The following is a 16,580-nucleotide window of genomic DNA, read 5'->3' as shown; positions in this document are numbered from 1 at the left end:
TCAAAGTACTGTGATCTCCCTCTAGCATTATGAGGCTGTCGGTGTTCCATCAGACTGTGTATATATTGTTGGCCTCTACGTTTGTATTGTAATCGACCTTATCGCTTTATCTGGATCCTGTGCCTCTTCCGTGCACAATTAACTGGGTTATTGAGGATGGGCAAGAGGAAGAGCACAGAGGGAGGGTTGGTGGCCAGCAGTAAACAGGGGGGGGAAAAGGCTAAGAACACTACTCATTCTGCTATGAACTGTGTCCTGTCCAGAATTGAGGAAATAGTTAATGACTGTGAGGTGACGCTTGGAAGTGGGAGTTTGGATGTCACCACCCAAGGGGCCCGTAAGGAGTCAAAGCTTGCCCCTAAGAGTGTTAAAAAGGTGATCCCTGCTATGTTTTCCAACTCACAGCACTGCTCTAATGCTCACTCCTTACCTACTACCCTGCCAAGGATTCCTGTCGAGCCCCCAGCCCTTGTAGTACAGACCGCCTTAATCCACCAGGCCACTGCTCTAGATCCACACACTTCTGAGCCTCTTCTCAATCCAGTCCTTTGTTCCAATAGGTTTTCTGTTCTTGACCTGCACAACGATGAATCCAGCCTTCCATCTGATAGGGTCCCTCCTTCTCCTTTGACTCCAGCCAGGCCTCCTACCGAATCCCTGGAAGCCCTGCAGGCCAGGATTTCAAGGCTGGAAGAATTGGTTGCAGATCTTAATAATCAGGTGACTAGCCTCATTTTAGATTGTGGCTCACATCCGACTGTACCTCCGCAAGCCCCACTCTCTGGGCCTTTACCCACTCTGAAGACAAGCAATCTAGCCCCCCACGCTCATTCTTGTCCCTTGGCAATCCATTCTTTAGTAGCACTACAAAATAGGGCCTTAGGAGTGCGAAATAACAAGTCACCCCCCACTATTAGGTCCTTTGCTGACGTTACACGCAATTTGGTGTCTAACAGAGCGTCCAATGTTTATCCCCAGGCTAGGACAGGTAGCAACGCAACCTCTCCAGCCACTAGGGGTGGGTTTGGGTCACCCCCATTTTTGGCGCCCACGGGTTCGGGGCAACATCAACTTCTTGCAAAACCGTTGGTCTATATGACGCATGTCCCGAAAATGAGCAACCCTGGTGGTTTTGAAAGCAGTGAGTCTCTGCGCAATAAAGCTATCCACTGGTTGAGGCACACTAGAGACTGCAGATCAATTATTAGAGATGACATCTTGAGGGCGCGGCGGCTATCTAGAGTGGACTCGCCTGTGGACTGTGTGGAAATCGAGGTTAGTGACTTAGCTCTAGCTGAAAACTTAATATTGCTGGAATATAGGACCTCACCACCCGCACACTCCTCCATTCAAATTCGCAGTTCCCCGGTCTGGCCCCAGTTTAGTGACCGGGTGGATTCAGGCCTTGGACAGGTGGACTGACTACCCGGGTTCCATGCAAATACTTCTCTATTTTCCCCAGAAAGCCCTCCATTAGAGGGCACACAACCGCTTCCCATCCTCCCTCGGGACCCTACTGTGGCTAGCCCAGCTGTTTACACAACTCTAAGTGAAGCTCTAGGGGGAGGCCATATCAGGGGATCCACAACAAGCAGGGATGGAGCGGTAGTCCCACTATCTACCTCGCGCTCAATAAGAGTTATCCAGTTTTTGTCCTGGAACATTGGCGGCCTAAAAAGGAACCTCACCGATCCTGTGTGGAACGATTTTATCAGCAAATTTGATGTTATCCTTCTCCAGGAAACTTGGTGTTTGGAACCCATCCATAGATCTGGGTTCACTACTTATTTTGTTCCGGCAATTAGTTCTCCTAGAGGGAGTCCATCGGGAGGTCTTCTAATCTGGGTGAATATAGAGTTGAATTGGCCAGTCAAGAACAATGTTAGCCCATCCCACGATATCCTCCACCTATCAGTTGGAGGGTCTGAATTCCATCACGGCCTAGAAATCTTCAACTTATATGCTAGAGGATCATCAGGAGCGCAAGAGAGTCCTACGTTGTCTTTCCTTGAGTCCCAGCTTTCTGCCCTCACCTCCACCTCGGGTGTTGTAGTAGCTGGTGACTTCAACTGCACCTTCGAGCCCCTTGGTGATGATGACATCTTAGGTACAGAGACGGCCGATCATAAGCAAGGAATTCCTCCGCTTGGTCTTTCGCCACTTAAAAAATGGTCAAAAGGGCTGTTCAAATTACCGCCATAACCTTGGAGTTTAATCTAAGGGCGACAAATGGCAGATCTCGCTCCGATACCAAAGGAGCACCCACATTTACTAGAACTAGGGTCCCTTCGCGCCTAGACTATATCTTGCTGGATGTTGAGTTGTGGCCGGATCTCATTGACATGGAAGTCTTGCCTAGGCAGGAGAGCGACCGCAACCCACTAACCATGCAACTTAGGCGCGAAATGATCACTACGTTCATTGCGCCCAACGGAGCCCAGTCTCACTGGTCCAGAGAGGTTGTTCCATCTAACTGCAGTAGAAGACTTAAGTGGTCCAAAGTTGCCAAGCGAGAGATAGATTTGGTCAGGATAAAAGACATCGTGGTAGAAAGCACTGATCTGTTGGAAGCCGTCCTGGTCCGCCCTCCCAGCAGTACATCTCTCAGTAGCTTTGAAGAGATATATCTTGAGACCATTAATAAGGTGGGGAAGTTTTTTGTAACAAATTCCAATGGCGATTGCAAGCCACCCCGATTAAATACGGGAAACTTGTGGTTTTCGGCCGACTGTAGGGCAAGAAGGCAGGAACTTGCTAGGGCTCTAAAATTAAGGCATCAGCCCTCCATTGTCTGTGCTCGAAAATCCTATTACAACTCCATAAAAAAAGCTAGGAGACTCTGGGAAGAGGACCACTGGCAGGATCTCAAATCGGCAGCACGATGCAAAGATCAGACCCTGTTTTGGGACCTCATAGACATTATCGCAAGGGGTGGGGCTGATCCAATTCCAAATCATATAACTGGGCACCAGTGGTTTGAACATTTCTCTGGTCTATACTCATTGGGGGAAGATTCTCTCCTGTCGACCGAGGGCCCAACCCGGGAGCCTACTGCCTCCCCGGGGGGGGGGGGGGGGGGGGGGGGCTGATTTTAGCCTTAGTGAGATCCACACGGCTTTAAAAATGATAGCTCCGGGTAAGGCAGCTGGACCCGATGGGCTCCCCGGGGACCTTCTTCTCCATGATAGAGAGCCCTGGGCCAAGTTTATTTTATTGACCCTAAATAATATCGCAATGGGTCACTCTGTACCAGACTCTTGGAGGGGGGCAGAGGTGGTGGCTATTTATAAAAAAGGTGATAGAGAGGACCCTGCCAACTACAGGCCTATCAGCCTGATTGATGTGATCCAAAAAGTGGTTGGCAGGGTCCTCCTAACCAGGATTAGGGCCTGGATCGATGAAGCTGGCATCTTGTCACATTTTCAGGCATGTTTCCGGCAGGGAGTGGGAACCATTGACCAGGTTTTTCGATTTTGTACCCTATATTGGAAATCTGTGACCATCGAAAAGGGCAGCCTCTACTTGGCGTTTATCGATCTCAAGACAGCTTTTGACTTGGTACCTCGTCCAAAGCTGTGGCAAGTTTTGGCTGATCTTGGCATCCCCCCCCTCCTCCCCCTTATTCTGGACCTTCTTATTCGGCTCCATGAAGACAACTTTGCAAGAGTCAGGTGGGGCCTTCAGGGACAGATGACCGAGAGAATAGCAGTAGGGAGAGGGGTCCGACAGGGCTGTGTTTTGGCGCCGACCCTATTTTCCCTCTTTAATAATGGGGTGGCTGACCATTTGAGGGTTGATGGGGTCGACGCACCAACCCTGAACGGGGAAAAAACACCCTCCCTGCTGTTCGTAGACGACACGCTGCTGATCTCCAAGAGCCCTATGGGCCTCCAAAAACTCCTGACCCGCTTCACTGACTTTTGCAATATTAGGGGCCTAAAAATTAACACCTCCAAGACCAAGTTAATGGCCATGTCCCCTTCCAAGAGCTTTAAGAATAACATCAGGGTGGACAATTCTAACTTAGAGCTGGTCACAGCCTTTGACTATCTTGGTGTGAGGGTCAACAATAAGCTGAATTGGGCCCCACACCTCTCTAAAATGCTCCTGTGCCATAAACGCACAGCAGGAGCCATATTGAGACATCAGAGGCTGTCTTACAGCCGCCCAATTGCTGCAGCTACAGAGGTCTACCAGGGGAAGGCTTTATCTGCATCCCTCTATGGGGCGGAACTATGGGGATTCGACAATCTCACAGACTTGACCAAATCGGAAAACAAATTCTTTAGAGACATAGTTTCGCTCCCTCAGTCCACTCCTTTAGCCCCCCTCCACAGCGACCTTGGCAGACATCCCATAAGCGAATGTGGCTAGACTACGCCCTCTACTATACTGGGTTTGGCTAAGAAGGTCCCCGGACTTAGGCCAGTACGCATCTGCCCTGGACGATATTCTTCTACTTGGTGCTCGCTTTAAGATTTCCTGGGTATCTAATTTATACAAATTGGTGGCAGCTCTAGGTCTGTGCGAGTTCTGGGAGAACCAGAGCCCCCCCTCCAAAGCTATTGTAAAAAAAATTTACTGGGCCTGGGTTAATGCTGATACTCTGAGGTCCCAAAGAGGTATTCTTAGTGAGAAATTCCTAGATATCAAACCTATACCCAGACTGGAGGCCTTTTTGGACCTGATTGAGTCCCCAAGCGATAGGTCATTATACCTCAAGCTTAGATACGGCACGCTACCACTACACGAGTTCCAGACAGGGTGGAGTGGTAAGCAGGGTGCTGCTAAGGGCTGCCCGGGATGTGCTTCCCCTACCGAATCTATCGCCCACTTTTTGTTTGCTTGTCGGGCCTACAGCCAGGTTAGATCTAGATGGCTGAAACCCATTTGCTTAAACTTGGGCTGCAGGTCAGCCAGGGTGGCCCTGCGCATTCTAACCTATGAGACGGCAGTCCCTAGTGTCATCTGCGGGACTGCCAAGTTCTTGGGGGGGGCCTGGAGGATTAGACAGAGGCTACTCAAGAAGCGCCAGCCTTTGTGCCGAGTCCAAACGTCCACTGACACAGCCTTAGCACTACCTGAATTAGTCTATTGCTGCTGTATTTGCCTCCTTTTTATATTGTATTGATTGTAGACTACCTCTCTTTTTGGAGCTTACGAACTATTTTGATACAGATATTGTTAAAACGGCTTCTCGTTTTTATCTACTTAAACCATTGTTTTTATAATGTTTTATACTTTTATGATATTTTATATATCGAATAAAGTTTTTTGACTGACTGACTGAATATGCAGGTGGGTGAAGGGGAGGAAAGGTCGTCCGTGAAAAAGGCGATCGTATGCTTGCGCCCGCCAAATGGGATGCCTGTAATGTCCTCTACTCAGCAGAAAATGATCGCTAGGGATTCTACAGCTAGGGCAAAGAGTAAAGGTGAGAGCGGACAGCCCTGCCTGGTGCCCATCGCCGGGTGGATTGGTTATGAGGATTGCCAATTAAAGCAGATCGTAGCCGTGGGCGAGACCTAAGATGCCATTATCTTAGAAAACATGTCCGGTCCTAGACCAATCTTAAGGACGGCTTTTAAAAAGGGCCAGCTAACCTGATCAAAGGCCTTCTCTGCATTTAGTGAGAGAAGATAGGCGGGAATGTTGTAATGTTGAGAGTTTTTTGATTAAGTGTGCGACGCAGCAGATATTATCCGCTCCCTGTCTCTGGCAGATGAAGCCAACTTGGTCCGGATCAATTAGACTAGGAAGATATGACTCGAGTCTATTTAACAAAATCTTTGTATAGATCTTAGAATCTGCATTTAAAAGAGCTGTTGGGCCGTAAGATGCACAGAGAGAGGGATCCTTACCAGGTTTAGGATAAGTACTTTTTCCGCTGCCTCCATGGTGGAGGTTAGGGCTCTGTCTGCTGTAAATGTGTTCAATAATGCCAACATACGGTCCTTGAGTTGTGGGAGGAATTGCGATAAAACACCACAAGGAGACCATCTGGGCCCAGAGTTGTGCCCACTTTTTTTATTCCTTGACTGCTCTATGTAACTCAGCTGGGGTGCTGGGGGCATCTAAGAGTTCTGAGTGTTGAGGGTCTAGGGGTTCCCGAGGGCAGTAAGGTAGGAATGTATGTTAACCTAGGGTGTGTTATCCCCTTCATAGAGGGATTGGTAGAAATCTTGAAATGCTGCTTGTTTTACCTGCTCATTGATGGCCCAGGTTCCAATCCTGAGGTTGATTTTAGATATGTGGGTGCATGTGGTTTGTTGATGGAGTTTGCACGCGAGCAAAAAACCCACTTTATCCCCTCTTCATAGTATCGCTGCTTTAAGGCCATCAGGAACGTTCAGACTTGTTCGTACAGTGTGCCCTCAGTTGGCCCCTCAGTAGAGCCAAATGTGTTTTGTTGCATCTAGATAGGGCCGAATGGTCGAGGCGTTCCTGGGTCTTAATGTCCGCTGTTAGGCCCGTCTCAAACAGTCTGGCCTCCTGTGTAGGGGTGATGGCTATGGAAGATATGACGCTCCTTAGAGCGGCTTTAAAGCCGTCCCAGAGTTGTCCCCTGAGATTGGCATCGTAGTAGGCAGAAATCTTGTTGGATCTCTGCAATATCAGCTGGGTCCCTGAGCAGTTGCAGGGGGAAAATGCCACCGGGAGGGGGTGGAGCCGCCCGCTCTAGCCAAGGTTCTCTCTAAGTGGGCATGGTCTGAAATTGATTTATCTGAAATGTTTGTGGAGTTCAAGTCCCAAAGCAGTGTGTGAGTAAGAAAGAAATAATCGATACATGAGTAAGCGGTGTGAATGTGGGAGTAGAAAGAATCGTCTCGAACCTCAGGGTGCCTCAACCGCCATGCATCCACCACGCCTAGGTCAGTAAGGTCGCGTTTGAGAACAGCAGGCATCACCCCCATACCGTGAAAGGAGGCGGCACTACAGGCTATTTCAATCAATCAATTAATCAATAAAACTTTATTCGGTCATCAGAACATATAAGTGCAGAATTCATAAGTGCAGCCCAGTAAAGTTTTTGATCTAAAATCTTAAAAAACCAACATTATACATAATAAAATCAGAAAAAAATACATTAACGAGGCAGACCATCTAAAAAGTGTGCAGCAATTTACTTGATGAAGGGGGAAAAAGGCTCACAACTGGTCAATTTGTAGAACCTGATACAGAGAAGCACTAAGGTGTTCAGGGCTATGATACTAAGATGGAGTACATGCAACTGTAGTATAGTGCTTTTCTGGTATTGTGTGTGAATGACACTAAAAAAGTCTGTGTCGTCAGTATTTGGTGCATAAACATTAACTAGCAGCACCGAATGCTCCAGCAAACACCTCTTTACCAGCAGGAAACGCCCGCTGCATCTCTATAGACCGCTACCTCCCGAAAGGGAACCTGCTTATGTATCAATATCGCAACCCCACTAGCATAGGAACTGTATCCATCACAGTATCTATGTGCACCCCAACTGGCTGCAGAGAAAGATTGGACCGATGATCCCAAGTGTGTTTCCTGCAGGAAGGTGATGTCCACCTGGTGCCTTTGTAAATAATGAGTTACTTGTTTACTTTTTTGGTTATTTGGACCCTGGACATTCCAGGACATCATTGTAACATTAGCTTCTGGTTACACTCTTTTAGCCATTGTCTGTAATAAAGCTGTGCAAACTGTGAGGACCTGCATGGGTGTTACTATACAATCTAAGAAACTGTATTGGAAAAAAAGCTTTTGATTACCCCCTGTTCCCCCACTTATTCCCTGCATCAACCATTGGGGGGGTGGGGGGGACTACCTCATGCGGCAGTCCCCAACGCGGTGGCATGTGAATAGCAATATATGCTGTATGTGGTAAGCAGTTACTGTGAGAGAGTGCCATCTTTCTTGCATGGTATGCCCCCACTTTTTGCTGAATTGCTGATGTACTTTGACTGGGTGTGCCCTGGGCTCCTGCCAATCAGGTACCCAGGGCTTATGTTCCTTCCCTAAAACTGCATGAAGCCTAAACCCAGTTGGCATCTCTGGCCACATGTCAGCCCCTGGTAAATGGTACCCTAGGAACCCAGGGCCTTGTGACCAGAGAAGGCCCCTAAGGGCTGCAGGACTTATTGTGCCACCCTTAGAGGCCCTGTACCCTAACACACACACACTGCCTTTGAGTTTCTTGGTGCAGAACAAAACAGAGTCTCGACATGGCACACATCCCTGAGTGCCATGCCCACAACACACACTGCCCTGGCATACCTCAGTCACCTCTCTAGCTGGGTGCCCTATGCCAGTTGTGCGGGTACAGGTGCATGAGCCCTGTGCCCTTACAGTACCCAGGTCCATTCCTGGGCACTGTAAGTGCAGTGCTGCCATTAAGAGTATATGGTGCTGGGAGATCGTCAACATGAACTCCACAGCACCATGATGGATACACTGAAGACTGAGAAGTTTGGTATCAAACTTCTCAGCACATTAAACCCGCACTGATGCCAGTGTGGGATTTAATGTAAGATGCACGACAGAGGGCAACTTAGAGTTGCCCTGAACCTAACCTACAATCCACGTCCTGTCTGAGGGGCTGCCTAGGCTGCCACACAGCAGACCTGTTGCTGGACCCCTGAGTAGAGAGCCATCCGCTTTCCTGGGCCTGCAACAATGCACATCCTGGGCGAGGTGCTAGGTCTCCTCCCCCAGGATGGGCAGGGGAAGCTTCAAAGGCATGCCACCTTTGTGAGCTTCTCCAGGTCACTTGTTGTACTCCGCAACTGGCCCCCACCGGTTCTGACCCCCACTCTGGTGGGAAGACTGGCGGGAAACCCCAAGGGAGGAAAGGGAGTGTGCCAGCCTCTGCCAACCCCACCCCTCAGGTGGGGGAGGCGAGGTGAAGCACATCTCTGGGCTCTCGCCATCTTGAAGATGGGGAGCCATGCCCAATCAGGACTAGGCTACTGCCCCCCTCCCACAGGACAGTGGCAGGATAGGGGGTGTACCCACCCCAGGGAAGGGACCCATTGGTCCCTGCCCTTTACCTACCTGTAACGCCCCTAAATTTAGTATTTAGGGGCACCGTGAACCTTCCTTCCTCAGATCCGAATCCGAAACAAGCAAGAAGAACAAGAAGAAAGAAGACCTGCCGTGCAGCTGCTAACAATAGGAAGACACCAACTGACTTGGCCCCAGTCCTACAGGCCTGTTGACCCTTGAACCTGCTCCTGCTAAACCCCGGCGTCTCCAGTGGTCAGCAACCTCAAAAACCCCGAAGGACCTGACTGCCTTGTGACTCTGAACATCTGGGACTCCCACGAGCAGTGGTTCTGCTCAAAGCAAGTAGCAGACCCCTGGCACCAGCCAGGAACCACGACTCCTGCACCTGCCAAGCCTGGCCTGTGCCGGAGTGGACAAAAGACCACGAGGACGTCTCCCCGGCGATTGTGACCCCGAATCCAGCACCCAAGGACCCTCCTCGACGCTCCTGACGATGCCTGCAGCCTCAACACCAGAGACCCCCCCCCCCCCCCCCAAATTCTTCTAAGTGTCGAGTTTTTAAACTTTAAAATATTCACTAAAAATCAGCCGATCAACGAAAACAAAATTACTCACCTGCTATCAGGAGAGATCCCAGTGCTGGATCTTGGTGCCCAGCACTGACCCTGAAAAGTAATTGCAACCGTACTTACCTATAACTTGATTTTCCTCCATAGGATAACATTGCCTGGTTTTTCAAACTTACAAATATTCCTTAAAAATCGCCTGTGTAACAAAAACGATTTCTTTCATCTGTTTACAGGAAGTGCACCAGGTTTGAATCCAGGATCCAACCCTGAGTAAGAAAATCATTTGTAAAGTAACTAAAATTGCATTTACTTAAAAAGTCCCATTGAGCTCAATGTTATGATTGTTTGAATTGTGTTGCCAATTGCAACAACTGTAACTATTGCATTCAAAAGTCTATTGCCTATTGAAAGTATTTATCTAAATCATCTCATTCTGAGAAAGTATATTTTGATACCTATTGTTGGTTCTAAAATAAAACTATATATTTTTTTTATACAAACCATTGGCCTAGAGTTCAGTTCTTGAGTGCGTGAGACCATTTGCTGGCTGAGTGTGTACAACAAATGCTTTACACTGTCCTCCGATACTGCCTTACTGCTCGACCAAGCTACCTCTTTACAGAGTAAGGTTATATCTAACTTTAGCCTCTGCCAAGCCTCTGGGGACTGTGGACTCTTTGCACACTGTACCTATTTGGGAACAGTATATACAGAGCCACTTTCTTACAGTTACTCATTCAGGCTAAGTACAAACAAACCTTTGGTAATGGTGACAATGTTTTTCTAACTGGCAGAGAAGAGATCAGCGCTTGCACCAGAGACCGTGATTTTGTGTGAACGATGTGGGGAGGGAGATCCACGCTGTTGCCCTGACTCACGAGTAGGCCTGGCAGAATTCCTGGGCATCGTGCGGGGAGTCAAACGCTTGAGCGGCCATCCACATCTACTTTTAGGTGGGCGGGGTATAGCATCCCATAGCGCAGTCCTAGTTTACGTAGAGTTGTCTTGATTCCCACGTATTTCCGTCGGGCCTCCTGCACCATCGCGGTAAAGTCCGGGTAAATCGATATGGTAGACCCCTGCCACTCAAGTTGGCCTTTTTCTCTGGCCATCCGCAGCGAGGTGTCCCTATCTTTAAAGGGTAGGAGCGGAGCGCCCCACCTATTTTGAAAATTTCACGAGGATTCGTCAACCGGCGCCAAAGTTATTCCAAATAGAATGTTGCGGATTTCCTATGGAAACACGGTCCTAACTATAACTATCTACTGGCGACCGCCAGTAGATATATATATATATATATACCGATTTCTTTTTGGAAAAATCATAAAAGCACATCACAAAAAGAAAATACATAATCATACAGATTTAACAAACATCAGACTCTTTTCCCGAATAAAGTACAGTAATAATGCAGGTGATCCATCAATATGTTATAGTCTATCTACATTTTATCACACTTTTTAAGAAACATATTTAAAACCCATGTCACATATTCATTCTCTAAAAGTTGTAATGCTAAAAACACTGGACGGCATCTCCTAAGACCAAGTTTCTTTAAAAGGGGCAATAACAATGCTTTCCTTTGAATATTATAAAACTTACAGAAGAGAACTACGTGTATTGTTGTGTATTGTTGTTTGCTCTGAAATATCGTCACATGAGCATGGATGCATTTCCCTGGTCCAGTCATTCATATTTGGAAAACTGATTGTGTGGTGTAACATACCCAATCTAAATCTTGTTAACAAACGTCTGTCATAAGCCCCTTGGACATAAGTAAGATATTGAATTCTAAATGTTGTTAGTCATCTGATGATGCAACACTGTAGGCTTGGAAATTTAATCTGTTAATCTAACCGATTCAAGTTGTGACATTCCCTTTGCCTTCAGCTCTTTTTTTGATATAACACACATTTTACTTGGTTCATCAAAAAATTCTGGGTGCCCTAAATCATACATAAAGTCCTGAACATATTTCAACCATTTTGTTTTTAAAACATCAGTCATTCCCAGAACATCAATTAAAATCTCCTGGTTTAAATGCGTTTCCTCACATCTCCACAGCCTATGCCAGAGCTTAACTGGTTCCAGTTTAATTAAGTCCGTTAAAAATGGGAGCCCCAGTTCCGAATGACATATGTACGATGAAACACTATTTGGGAGTGCGAGAAGATAACTTAAAAATTGATTTTCAACGATTTGTAAAGATTGTGCATTACAATATCCTCACAATCCTGCACCATACAGGGCTGTTGATACACATTTGGCCCTATAAATTTGTAATAGCACTTGTGGTGGCCTCCTTCCTAGTTTTTTTAAAAAGTTTACCAAGGCTACAACGGTCTTTATAAAGGCACGTTTTCTCATATGGACAGCCTGTACCCACGTGGTTTTATGATCAAACAAGATTCCCAACTAGCTGAAGCTATTTACGAAGTTTATTTTTTGATCGTAGATGGACTTCTTGTTTTGTTTAGACCTGTGAATCCACAAAGCATCTTTAATAACTCTTTTGATTTCCTCAAAAGCTGATAAAACTAACTCATACGGCACATTTTCATTTAGAATTGTTACCATTGCCGGGTTACTTGTCCTCACAATTTTTTTTTTTTTTTTTAACTATTTCAGATTGATCCACCATCAACCATTTCACATCATACCCATTATTTCTGCTTATTTCAATATTTTTCTGTGCCAAAGCAGTTTTATGCTTATGTTTTATTTGCTGTTTTAATAAAGACAGGGACACACTCTGAGGGAAGTGGTCTCCCAAAATAATTTCATGGTTTTCAAAGGATCTCACTTTAGACGCAGAACTGTTAGAAATTAGGATATAATCTTTTATCGTAGAGCAACCTCTTCCATTAAACTTGCTTTTAAAAGGAGCAGGGTCATGGCTTATCTAATTTGCAAACCCCAAGTCAAGAACACACATCATTTCATTCAGGATGTTTCCATATTGCAAGTGTGAGAAATGGGTTTCGTTTGTCCCTTCTTCATTTATAATACCACACACATCCTTTCCATCCTTGGAGCATAATGTAAAATTAAAATCCCCTCCCCAAACAATAAATACATCCCCCTTACCTTCACTTTGCAATGTTTTCAAGGCATTAGACAATTTTTCCAAAATCTCCTCAATCTTGTCCAATTGAACATTATTATAGAAATTTACTAGTACTATGCTGTGGTTTCTCCCGGTATGTAATAACAGAACTTGATAATAGATCTCTTCATATTTCAATTTTATGTTTCCAACATTTAACATATTAGATATATAAATAGCTAAACCTCCCTTAGCCTTCCTATGATTGCCTCCCACAGCAGCTGTATGGAACGTTCGATACCCGTTTATATGAATAGCCTCCTGTGCCCATGTCTCCTGTAGACATATGATTGAGAACCCCATTATAAAATCACTCCATACTGGATTACCCATCTTTGAACACAAACCCGCAATATTCCAGTAAACCAACTTGGCGTGTGTCAGTTAATGTGGATGAGTTATTTACCTGTTGGGTGAACTTACAGTGCTTTAAGTAGTTTGGTGTTTGTGAGACCAAACTGCTATAACGTCTGAGAAGTAGATGTCTCAATTAATTGTGGTTTTAGGAATTAATTTAGTGAAGGATATTAGAAAGTGCAGTTTGTTGTTTGGTATAGTCTAAAGGGGAGTGGTTTGTTTTATGTAGATGCAATGATTATGTAGATGTAATGATTGTGTAAGATATTTGAAAGGTTTCTTAGTTTGCCATGAGTATTTTATGTTGACATCCAACTTTAAAGTGACTGTCCAGCAATGTCTAATTGAATTCATATTGTACTTCTCTGGTTAGATATCTTCTTTGATGGTATAGATTTCTAGAGATAGCGGTCTTTGTGCGTAGAAGAGCCAAAGAAGAACATGGGATAGCTGTTTGGAAGCGATATAGGATGGTATTTTAACCTGTGTAGTGTTTGGCTTTGGAGAGTGGGTTCAAAGGGAAGGGGCAGAATCAGTGAATCCTAGTTGAGTAGGTTTTCTCTCCTAAGTATACCTTTTGTTAAGGCTGTTGGTAGCGAGCTGTAGATAATATTTTATGTATAGTAGGGTTTCGGAGTATCGCTGGTTTGTCATGTTTGAGAATATACATGATGAGGGATTGAATTGGATGGGTGAAAGTGAATGAGTATCTTTTGTGCCGTTGCAGTACAGGGAGTGTTGATCCTGAATAAGTTTTAGTGGTTTGGGGAGCAACAGAAGTGAGAGTGGTTATGGGATGATGCTGTTAAATGCTGTAGTGAAGTGTTGATAAAGGTTGTGCAGAAAGAATGACCATTGAAAGATGAGTTCTCTATCGTTTTCTTATGACTTACTTAGTTATATTCATTTATCTTTTCAGATGAGCAGGAAACTGATGAAAAACGAGGTAAATTGTATAAGCCTGCATCACGATTTGCTGATCCAAAATGCCCACCACCTATCAATGAGAAACCACCTGCACTTTTAATATTGGATTCAAAAAAGCCTGTAAGTATAGGCACTAACGCTCTTTTGCTTTCATGAACAAAAATTAAAATGTGCACTGTAATTTTGCATTATAACCTTTAATTGAGGGGCAGTTATCATGCAATTACCAAAATGTTGCATCACTCCACATATGCTTGACACAGCACATACAGGTAATATATTGGCCTATCACATTGCTCCCTTCTGCATTAGCCACTCTGAGATGTTGCTCACAACCAGAACATAGCACATCTGGTAGAACATCCTACATAAATTTGTTTGCCGCCCAATTTTGACATCCCAACAGTGCCATCGAGGAGTCAGACATATGTACCATGAAATCAAAGAACAAAATAGAAAGTTACCATCTAAGCAATCGGACTGGCCACGTCAACAGCAGCATCTCTCTCATTTTATCTCTAACCGTTAATGAAGTAAGCATGTTACCGAACCAAGATATTCCAAAGCAATCTGTGAAGCACATCTCTCTAGCACCAAATCATATACCTATACTTGGGTAAAAATCGCATTTTAACAAAGTCATCTAACGTGACCACATACTGTTTTTTTTATTTTATTTTGACCTCCAGCCTCAGAATGTGAGTTAAACTGTGAAACCTCAAAGATGGACCAGAAGGAAGTATTCTAACAATAATATTAATCACAGGGTGACTCAAGACTATAGTCTGCAATGAAAACCTCTGAATCTTTTTTAAAAGCACTCACAGATAGAAGATAATGGTAAAAGGCCATGCTGATTCCAACCTGTGCACCAAGCAAATGCCAGTATTGTCACTTCACCTAATTCCACTGTGAAAATTTTGTACAGCAAGGTTTGTGTGTACTTCAGTGTTGATAGCCATTCTTCCTTTTTAAACATCTTTTAAATATGTTTTATAGAAATGCTAACGCTGTGTTTAAAATCAAATGTACATTTGAGAATTTGTATGTCTAAGTAGTTTTTACTCCTGGGACCCTTGATATACGATGACTGTCAGAATAATACCAGCAGTCTCTGTAGAGATCCTGTAGAGATCCTGTGACACTTTTAGCACCATTTAAAAATGCAGTAAAACCCCCAAATGTGTTTTTAAACCATTAAGTGAAAACATTTGGTATCTTTTTATTTTTTTATTTAGACTAGCATTTGCATAGACCAGTTTTAGTTAGCAGCAGTACTCTTTTATGGCTTTCAGCCCTTCATACCAAATAATTATCTACTTCAAGAATAAACCTTGGTTCTTCATCGACTCAGCCAGAGAAGCTACTTCGTTATTCTTGTCTTAATTTTGGTTCTGGTTTTGATGGAGAAACTGGAGTGTTTCCTCTTTTTTTTAAAAAGTGTTTATTTCTGCAGTGTAGCATGCTTTGTTGGCTAATTGTTAAAATGTATAGAACTAAGATAAGCAAGGAGCTCTTTATTCCTTATCTGATCACCGTGATGTGGATACTTGTGATCATTGCCAAGCCTTAATCTTTAAAACAAAAAAAACACGGTATATGAATTTTGAAGAATCAGACTGGATGGACTTAACGTCTTTTTCCTTAAGCACCATCTTCCACTGCTTTCAAGTCTTAGAGTGAAAGGCCTGCAATTCTTCATGGATACCAACCCCCGCAAAGATAGAGGGTTCCTACCAGCCAGTGTTGTTTTTTCGTTTGGCAGCTACCTTTTCTTCTGCTTTAGACTTTTAAACTTTTTAAATTTTGTTTTAAAAGTGTTCTGGATTCTGCTGGACCAGTAGAAATTATTCTAGCGGTCAAAACCACCCCTCAAAACAGACTTTCATAAGTAAAACTCACAAACATTACAAAACATAACACACAATTCTTTTAAACCAACATCGATTTTTGTTTACAGATGGCATGCTTTAACAAGCATTTTGCAATGCAATAGGTCTCGCATTTGCCAAAGTTTGTGCTATTGGCATTGTAAATGGCAATGCATTTTATTTGTGTTTTGAAAACCTGCAAGCGGTGTGTAAACACGCACTTTGTACTTCTAGCCATTGCTTACGAGAGGCAAGGCTGGCAGTAAAAGAGGCGCCGTTACTGCCAGGCTTGCTTCTAGTAAGCAATGACTATGCACCACTTGCAGGTTTTTCAAAACACATACATAAAAGGCATTGTCATTTACAATGCCAAAAAAACTCTCGCAAATGCGAGACGTATTGCATTGCAAACCACACACAGCCTATTGAGAAGGAGTGAAGGTTGGGTGAGGGTGAACAAGGAAATAAATAGGTGAGGGTGATATTTAATACAACAGTCTAGACTAGCATCTGCTTGCATTCGTAAAGTGTAGTGAGAGGGCAAGCTTGAGATCCAAGGGGCTATCAAAATGTTTTAAAATATACACAACCCCATCACTGTAGATACCACAATATTAAACCTTTGTAGCCACAAACTCATAACCGCTCTTCCACGAAGTGATTTCAGGAGCGTCCAGTTGTGACACAGCAGGACGCCTAGGTAAGGGCAAGTTAACAGTTGTGGATAACTGTATTTAACCAAAGGTGTGAGTGGGACCTATCCGATTTAGC

The 16,580-nt window shown here is 44.6% G+C and overlaps 1 protein-coding gene across 1 annotated transcript in view; it reads left to right on the top strand.

The window, feature by feature from the left end:
• Positions 1 to 16,580, top strand: part of U2SURP (U2 snRNP associated SURP domain containing) — a 776,636-nt gene that overhangs the window by 100,980 nt on the left and 659,076 nt on the right. The window contains exon 5 of the mRNA XM_085633584.1: positions 13,931 to 14,058. Coding sequence (XP_085489710.1) covers positions 13,931 to 14,058 — 128 coding nt within the window. The remainder of the gene's footprint in view (positions 1 to 13,930; positions 14,059 to 16,580) is intronic.

Source organism: Triturus cristatus, chromosome 11 (assembly GCF_964204655.1).
Source record: "Triturus cristatus chromosome 11, aTriCri1.1, whole genome shotgun sequence".
In the NCBI taxonomy this organism is placed as follows: domain Eukaryota; kingdom Metazoa; phylum Chordata; class Amphibia; order Caudata; family Salamandridae; genus Triturus; species Triturus cristatus.
Note: the sequence above shows the minus strand (reverse complement) of the source record. Positions and strands in the feature narration are given on the sequence as shown.